At 40.3% G+C, this 9,258-nt stretch overlaps 1 protein-coding gene across 1 annotated transcript in view; it reads left to right on the top strand.

The window, feature by feature from the left end:
• Positions 1-8,927, top strand: part of LOC110459376 (ATP-dependent RNA helicase A-like protein) — a gene marked incomplete at its 5' end in the record, with an annotated part of 9,846 nt that extends 919 nt beyond the window's left edge. Inside the window, 9 exons of the mRNA XM_021511598.1 lie at positions 690-923; positions 2,186-2,305; positions 2,647-2,805; positions 4,355-4,439; positions 4,815-4,913; positions 6,269-6,436; positions 6,619-6,734; positions 7,813-8,010; positions 8,273-8,927. Of these exons, the coding sequence (XP_021367273.1) occupies positions 690-923; positions 2,186-2,305; positions 2,647-2,805; positions 4,355-4,439; positions 4,815-4,913; positions 6,269-6,436; positions 6,619-6,734; positions 7,813-8,010; positions 8,273-8,543 (1,450 nt within the window). The remainder of the gene's footprint in view (positions 1-689; positions 924-2,185; positions 2,306-2,646; positions 2,806-4,354; positions 4,440-4,814; positions 4,914-6,268; positions 6,437-6,618; positions 6,735-7,812; positions 8,011-8,272) is intronic.
• Positions 8,928-9,258: the final 331 nt, after the last annotated feature.

Raw genomic sequence — 9,258 nt, 5'->3', positions numbered from 1 at the left:
AATTTGTAACCAGGGGTGTGAAGGTGACACTTACATTTGTAACCAGGGGTGTGAAGGTGACACTTACATTGTAACCAGGGGTGTGAAGGTGACACTTACATTTGTAACCAGGGGTGTGAAGGTGACACTTACATTTGTAACCAGGGGTGTGAAGGTGACACTTACATTGTAACCAGGGGTGTGGAGGTGACACTTAAGTTGTAACCAGGGGTGTGGAGGTGACACTTAATTTGTAACCAGGGGTGTGAAGGTGACACTTACATTTGTAACCAGGGGTGTGAAGGTGACACTTACATTGTAACCAGGGGTGTGAAGGTGACACTTACATTGTAACCAGGGGTGTGAAGGTGACACTTACATATGTAACCAGGGGTGTGGAGGTGACACTTAATTTGTAACCAGGGGTGTGAAGGTGACACTTACATTGTAACCAGGGGTGTGGAGGTGATACTTACATTGTAACCAAGACAGAGCTTATTAGAGCTAACTGAAGTTCAAATTTTGGCTCAACGGTTACTTTAGATTACTTCTTTCAATGTTTATGTCTTTATGTATTTTAAACTTGTTAAACATGATGGTTGAATGGGAAATTAAAGTAAATAAAATATTATATTAGAGGCTTTATAGTGTACAAACTTCTTGCTCTATTAAAAATACCTTATGAATAAGGCATAATAATATGTTTTTAGCTGTGGAGATGCTGTATGTACTATAGCGGCCAGTACAACTTTCCCAGAGCCGTTCATTACTCCCACAGACCGACGCAGATTGGGTTGGGTCCACAAGTCCCTTGCTGGCAACAGGTGTAGTGACCATGTGGCACTCCTTAACGCTTTCAATCTGTGGGAGGAGGCCAGGGAAGTGTACAGGTGTAGTGACCTTGTGGCTCTCCTTAACGCTTTCAATCTGTGGGAGGAGGCTAGGTAAGTGTACAGGTGTAGAGACCATGTGGCACTCCTTAACGCTTTAAACCTGTGGGAGGAGGCCAGGTAAGTTTACAGGTGTAGTGACCATGTGTCACTCCTTAACGCCTTAAATTTGTGGGAGGAGGCCAGGTAAGTTTACAGGTGTAGTGACCATGGGGCACTCCTTAACACTTTAAATCTATGGGAGGAGGCCAGGTAAGTGTACAGATGTAGTGCCCATGTGGCACTCCTTAACGCTTTCAATCTGTCGGAGGAGGCCAGGTAAGTGTACAGGTGCAGTGACCATGTGGCCCTCCTTAACTCTTTAAATCTGTGTTAGGAGGCCAGGTAAGTGTACGGGTGTAGTGACCATGTGGCAGTCCTTAACACTTTAAATCTGTGGAAGGAGGCAAGGTAAGTGTACAGGTGTAGAGACCATGTGGCACTCCTTAACGCTTAAAATCTGTGGAAGGAGGCCAGGTAAATGTACAGGTGTAGTGACCATGTGGCAGTCCTTAACACTTTAAATCTTGGGGAGGAGTCCAGGTAAGTGTACAGGTGCAGTGACCTTGTGGCACTCCTTAACGCTTTAAATCTGCGGAAGGAGGCCAGGTAAGTGTACAGATGTAGTGCCCATGTGGCACTCCTTAACGCTTTAAATCTGTGGAAGGAGGCCAGGTAAGTGTACGGGTGTAGTGACCATGTGGCGCTCCTTAACACTTTAAATCTGTGGGAGGAGGTCAGGTAAGTGTACAGGTGTAGTGACCTTGTGGCTCTCCTTAACGCTTTCAATCTGTGGAAGGAGGCCAGGTAAATGTACAGGTGTAGTGACCATATGGCACTTCTTAACTCTTTAAATCTGTGTTAGGAGGCTATGTAAGTGTACAGGTGTAGTGACCATATGGCACTTCTTAACTCTTTAAATCTGTGTTAGGAGGCCAGGTAAGTGTACAGGGGTAGTGACCTTGTGGCACTCCTTAACGCTTTAAATCTGCGGAAGGAGGCCAGGTAAGTGTACAGGGGTAGTGACCTTGTGGCACTCCTTAACACTTTAAATCTGTGGAAGGAGGCCAGGTAAGTGTACAGGGGTAGTGACCTTGTGGCACTCCTTAACGCTTTCAATCTGTCGGAGGAGGCCAGGTAAGTGTACAGGTGGTGTGACCATGTGGCACTCCTTAAGTATGTACTATAGCGGCCAGTACAACTTTCCCAGAGCCTTTGATTACTCCCACAGACCGACGCAGATTGGGTTGGGTCCACAAATCCCTTGCTGGCAACAGGTGTAGTGACCATGTGGTACTCCTTAACGCCTTAAATTTGTGGGAGGAGGCCAGGTATGTGTACAGGTGTAGTGACCTTGTGGCACTCCTTAACACTTCAAATCTATGGGAGGAGGCCAGGTAAGTTTACAGGTGTAGTGACCATGGGGCACTCCTTAACACTTTCAATCTGTGGGAGGAGGCTAGGTAAGTGTACAGGTGTAGTGCCCATGTGGCACTCCTTAACTCTTTAAATCTGTGTTAGGAGGCCAGGTAAGTGTACAGGCAGTACAACTTTCCCAGAGCCTTTGATTACTCCCACAGACCGACGCAGATTGGGTTGGGTCCACACGTCCCTTGCTGGCAACAGGTGTAGTGACCATGTGACACTCCTTAACGCTTTAAATCTGTGGAAGGAGGCAAGGTAAGTGTACAGGTGTAGTGACCATATGGCACTTCTTAACTCTTTAAATCTGTGTTAGGAGGCCAGGTAAGTGTACAGGCAGTACAACTTTCCCAGAGCCGTTCATTACTCCCACAGACCGACGCAGATTGGGTTGGGTCCACAAGTCCCTTGCTGGCAACAGGTGTAGTGACCATGTGTCACTCCTTAACGCCTTAAATTTGTGGGAGGAGGCCAGGTAAGTTTACAGGTGTAGTGACCATGTGACACTCCTTAACGCTTTAAACCTGTGGGAGGAGGCCAGGTAAGTGTACGGGTGTAGTGACCATGTGGCGCTCCTTAACACTTTAAATCTTGGGGAGGAGTCCAGGTAAGTGTACAGGTGTAGTGACCTTGTGGCTCTCCTTAACGCTTTCAATCTGTGGGAGGAGGCCAGGGAAGTGTACAGGTGTAGTGACCATATGGCACTTCTTAACTCTTTAAATCTGTGGGAGGAGGTCAGGTAAGTGTACAGGTGTTGTGCCCATGTGGCACTCCTTAACGCTTTCAATCTGTGGAAGGAGGCCAGGGAAGTGTACAGGTGTAGTGACCTTGTGGCTCTCCTTAACGCTTTCAATCTGTGGAAGGAGGCCAGGTAAGTGTACGGGTGTAGTGACCATGTGGCAGTCCTTAACACTTTAAATCTTGGGGAGGAGTCCAGGTAAGTGTACAGGTGGTGTGACCATGTGGCACTCCTTAACACTTCAAATCTATGGGAGGAGGCCAGGTAAGTTTACAGGTGTAGTGACCATGTGGCAGTCCTTAACACTTTAAATCTGTGGAAGGAGGCCAGGTAAGTGTACAGGTGTAGTAAACACATGACTCTCACCTGTTTTATCTTAAAGAGGCCGGTTAAGTGTACAAGTTGTACAAGGCGTCTACTGTCTGAATGGGATAACTTGGGATAATAAAATTCAGGATTTCTAGAATATAGAGCCCTGATGCATCTTTATCCACCTTGGCATTGATTTAATTTTTGTTTTAGGTATTGAAATTCATAGCATGCAGCATTTGTACTTGAATGCTAATATTGGACATTGAGGTTCCCGAGGCATCCAACATTGATTGATGCATTGCAGTAAGGATAGAAAATGGAATTCAATTTTTGATTTTTTCATAAAACTGTGTTAAAGAATGTCTATTAAAAAAAATGCTCAAATGACTTCCTTACGGTGTTAATAGAATTAAATTGTTCACACAAACTATTGAATAAAGTACACCAAATATTTACATACAACTTACAGCTTTCAGAGGTGGTTATCTATATATTCGGAATGAGATTCATCACTTTGGTATGAACAATAAATGCTAAGTTTGTTTTGAAGTTTTCAATTTCTGTTTGTGTTCAAAACAAACTTAGCATTTAGTATACTGTATAGTGTGTATATATGTTTACATTTTTAAAAGAACCAAACATAAAAGGAAGCACAAAACGTGATTTATGTAAAGGTACAATAGAATCAATGTTGTATAAAGCTACTGTAGAAACAATGTTGTATAAAGCTACCGTAGAAACAATGTTGTATAATGGTACAGTAGAAACAATGTTGTATAAAGCTGCTGTAGAAACAATGTTGTATAAAGCTACTGTAGAAACAATGTTGTATAAAGCTACTGTAGAAACAATGTTGTATAAAGCTACAGTAGAAACAATGTTGTATAAAGCTACTGTAGAAACAATGTTGTATAAAGCTACTGTAGAAACATTGTTGTATAAAGGTACTGTAGAGTTAACATTATATTTACAGGATGGGTGGAGAACAGAATGAGATCTATTTCTGTGAACAGAAGTCTCTGTCTATGCCTACACTCAGAATGACCTCGGAGGCAAAGGTAAGTTAACAGATGGTGTGTATAATGAGAGATGCGCTAGATTCTTGAGAGCATATATTGAAAGATTCTTATAAGCCAGGGACCAGAACCTGACTGTCGGAATACAAGACATCTGTTGATAGATATTAATATTGTAATGACTCTGTCTGAAGAGATGGATTAGTTTCTAGGTGGTAAGACATGTAAGATTTTTAGAAATTTTCAGTTTTCTGTAATACGAAACTATTTTGAAGATTTTGGATATCAATTTTTTAAAGCGAAAAATATCAATAATATTTTTATCATTATGCTGTACGGGTATATCAATCTTTTCTATGCGTCAATTCACAATATCTTTTCTCAAGATACTACATGTTGATGTGCTGTGTTTTGCAGTGTCAGCTGCGAGATATCCTCATCAACTCTGGATTCCCAGAGGAATGTCTACTACCTCAGGTGTACAACTATAATGGACCAGACAGCAACCTCGATATGGTTTGTCTCCAACCTTATATAAATACATTTGACCACTTAGCTTCTGTAGTGGTTGTCAAACACTAGATGATGATGATGATGGTGCTGTTTAACAGTCCATCACTATGTGAAAATGACCAACAATCCCATGTAAACTTAATACATGTACAGTGATTGGGCATGGCAAGAGGATGAACGTAATGGCATTCAAGGTCATGAATAAAAGTTAAAACTTCTTGTAGTTGCACCATTTCATAATTCTAAATTGCTTAATTAGTTCCTCACCAGTTCCCAGGGGGACTTAAGCTTATACAGGGCATATTGCATACACTATTTCATCAGATCTTCAGATTGCAGAGTGCTAAGTACAAAAAGTAGGTCACTGTGACCTAAGATTTGACCTTTGACCTCGGTAAATAAAGAAGTCATTACTAGTGGAAGACTATTGATTGCCTTGCAATACTTTTCCTTGTTTCTTAGTGGTTATTGATTAAACTTAATTGATTTGTCAAGAATGGCAATACTTTGAACATGTTTGTGTTTCAAGGTGCTGCAAGGACATGGTCACTAACTGCTTCTACTATTTGCAGAAAATCTTGATCACTTAAACAGATTTCTCAACTCTTCTGTCAGATCACTTAAATGTTAACATTTAGATCTGGAAATGTTAACATTCAAAAAGATGTACATGTGGAACAATACAACGAAATTCATTTTCAGAGGAGAAAAAAGTTCAGAGAGTGAACTAGGTATTGGTCGACAAGATACAGGTTGTATGCTCTTTCACCAGACCAGTCGATTGCGATACCTGATTTAAACTTCAAGATATTAGAATAATAGAAATGATGAAAAATAGATAATTGTTTTCAATCAATTTGTACTTAGGCTACATTTGCGTTCCCGGTTGAAACGGTACGTGTGGCGCAGAATATTCCACGATAAACGAACACACATGGACCGTTTTATAAGCAGAGCCAAAAATGCACAGTTTCGGAGAATAAAATACAATGTATCAAGAATATTATGCTCTTCTTTCATCCATCCAATGAATTACATAACGTATCTTAAAAACTACATGTGACTTGACGTTTTTTTTGAAAGAAATAACGCAAACTAGCAATAGTCAGCATTTTAGTTTCTGTTGGGTACGTCTGGACCCCTCAATCTACACGTGCCGAATTTTCCTGAGGTCAGCCTCGGTTCAGATCTGTGTCTGTCATTTTCTTTACAGGTTCAACCGTTTCAACCGGATATGCGAATGTACCCTTTCTTAACATTACAAGAACTGAATTTAAGAGAATTCTTGTCAATTAGATCCCAAGATTTGGCTTACACACATTATTACAAGTGTAACAAACTGACTTGCTTTGTTAAAGGTGGTCACTCTACTGTGTATGGGTCTGTACCCCAATGTCTGCTTCCACAAGGACAAGAGGAAGGTACTGACCACAGAGAGTAGGGCTGCCCTAGTCCACAAGTCCTCCGTCAACTGTAACAACTTTGAGTGCAGGTTCCCATCTCCCTACTTCATCTTTGGAGAGAAGGTAAGGAATTTCCTTCAGATTGTTTACTTTGTTATTAGAAATACTTTGTTATTAGAAATGAGATATTTCTCTATCATCCTTACAACAATAACGGTCTGTTCCCGATACAAAGTGATAATAATGATTGGGGTTTATCTTGATATTGTGACTTGTGTATTTACATGAGATCGTGAATGTTGCAGATCCGGACACGAGCTGTGTCATGCAAACAGATGACAATGGTATCACCTCTCCAGCTACTGTTGTTTGCTTCTCGCTCAGTCACCTACCATGAAGATCTCATAACTCTGGACAACTGGTAAGTACACAGCTTGCTGCTGTATAGTGTATGTGATGTATCTTTACACAATGAATTTGACAAAGCCATGTGTGACGATGATTAAAGGTTCTGCTTGTTTTTACGTGCTGATTTTGTCAGTCAGTCTCCGTTGTGTCATTAGTTCACCTCCATTACAAACACATGATTACAGGATTGTAATGATGCTTAAAATATGTATGTTTTGTACACACATGTCAAACATCTTTATTTTTACGATAAAATTGGCAAAGCAGTAAATGTATCTAAAAGTGAATGCATGTAGGCCTGATGACCCAGTAATTTATTTTCTTTTGCCTATACACAATTTTAGTATTTGGGAACACATAAGCCACAAATGACATGCTATTTATGTGGTTTTGATTTATTTTTGTTCAAACATTAAACGAAGGGTGTCTATAAGGCCCTTTTTTTGGGCCCCGGTATATTCAGATTTTCACCTCCTTATTTTGTTCAAAGATGTCCTATTGTATGACATGCTGAAAAACTAAGGGAAAACTTTGACCGAAAGTGGGTTTCTGGGGGTACCAAAAGGCGTAAGGTAAATCACAAATATAGTTTGCTGTTTTCAAAATGAGCTTAAAAACCAAAATAATACCATTTCTGTTTTTGAAAACATGTATAAATTAGACAAGCATATGTAACGGAATGAAAAATGACAGAAATTGAATTGTCACTTAAAGATTGTTTAAGAAATAATATGAGTAGCAGCTAGCATTGAATGTTACAAATAAACTGTATGAAATCAACAAAAGGATTAACTGTTAATTGCAAGCATTAACCTGAACGAACAACTTAGTCTCTCTTTGCGTTTTCAAAGCATAAACTATCTGACTTTTGGTCAGTGTAGCATGTCAAACGCCCTCTCACACTATAAATACTCTACTGATACCAATAACCAGGAAGTGTGGAATTTAGTATGTTTGTAATTAAATGTGCAATGTAACTTATTTTCAAATAAAATTTGACCTATTCTTAGATAATGATCTACTTCAAATTACCATAAAAGTTAATATTTTTGTGAAGAACACTTGATTGAACACTAAATGTCCATCCACAGGATTAACCTTAAGATGGCCTACAATGCTGCAGCCAAGATAGTGGCCCTGCGACCAGCCCTAGAGGCCATGATTGTGAGGACCACATCAAACCCCGAGGGAGTAGGAACTCCTAGTCCCCAGGAAGAGTCACTGTTGTCTGTCATCAGGGCACTCTCCAAGCCACGTGCAGGAAAATTCGGCCAACAGGATGATATGGGGTGAGTAGATAGCAGGGTAGGTAGAAGAATTTTAAATCCTAGGTGGAAATGTTAAAAGCTTTGTTGTTAGACTGATGTGGAATAGGAATTTCAGAATGTCCTCTTGTAAAGCATGCAGTAACTGCCTGTAGATATTGCATGTAAGTCAGTAGATAGTCAGGACTTGTTTTATTGTAGGTTATAGAATCTTACCATTTAGAAATTACTGACAAATACCGTATTGAAATACTTGTACATCTTTTTGTGTTCTATACATTGACAGTCAACCTGGTGGACCATCATCAAAGTTTCAGCGAATGGGTGGTGGATTTGGTGGACGTGGAGGTGGATTTGGAGGGCGCGGTGGAGGATTTGGTGGTGGTGGTTTCAGGGGAGGATTTCGGGGTCGAGGAGGTGGAGGATATGGAGGGGGTCGAGGAGGTGGCTATAAAGGAGGGGGTGGATATGGCGGATTCCGTGGTGGAGGTGGATTCCGAGGCGGTCCCCGAGGAGGGGGAGGATTTGGTGGAGGCGGATTCAGAGGAGGATTTTAATGATGAGTTTGATAAACGAAGATATACATAAGTCAAGTGTTAGTATAGAGAGAAAGGATGGGAAAGATATACATGACATTTTGTAGCGTCTGTAATGCCACTTGGTGGTGACATGTGTGAAGGCTGTTGTTCCTAAGTAAAATCATTATATTGCTTAATCATTATTCAGAAAAAAGAAGATTTTGTCTTTCATACAGGTTTTAATGGAGACACTGTAAACTAAAATTCATAGTTTGTAACAGAAATTACATTGTAAATTTGTTGGCATACTCGGTGGGAACAACTACTGCTTGGTAGTCATTTGGGTATACTGAAAATGATACTCTTTACCTCTGATCAGAACATTTATGTAGATGCCATTCCTTAACTTGGATATTTTCAGTAATTTACTATTCATTATCTTCAGCCNTGGGAACAACTACTGCTTGGTAGTCATTTGGGTATACTGAAAATGATACTCTTTACCTCTGATCAGAACATTTATGTAGATGCCATTCCTTAACTTGGATATTTTCAGTAATCTACTATTCATTATCTTCAGCTCATGTTTAAATGTTTGTTTCCTTGTTGACGACATTATTGTTAAATGTGGTCTCGTTCTCATGTATGACTGTTGATGATGTGACGTAAATAAAATTTACAGGAAGGTGATAATCTTGTTGTACCATCGATTTCTATAACCCTACTTAGTCTCTGGCTTATATTCAGCTTAGTT

This window comes from Mizuhopecten yessoensis, unplaced genomic scaffold (genome assembly GCF_002113885.1).
Source record: "Mizuhopecten yessoensis strain PY_sf001 unplaced genomic scaffold, ASM211388v2 scaffold10045, whole genome shotgun sequence".
In the NCBI taxonomy this organism is placed as follows: domain Eukaryota; kingdom Metazoa; phylum Mollusca; class Bivalvia; order Pectinida; family Pectinidae; genus Mizuhopecten; species Mizuhopecten yessoensis.
Note: the sequence above shows the minus strand (reverse complement) of the source record. Positions and strands in the feature narration are given on the sequence as shown.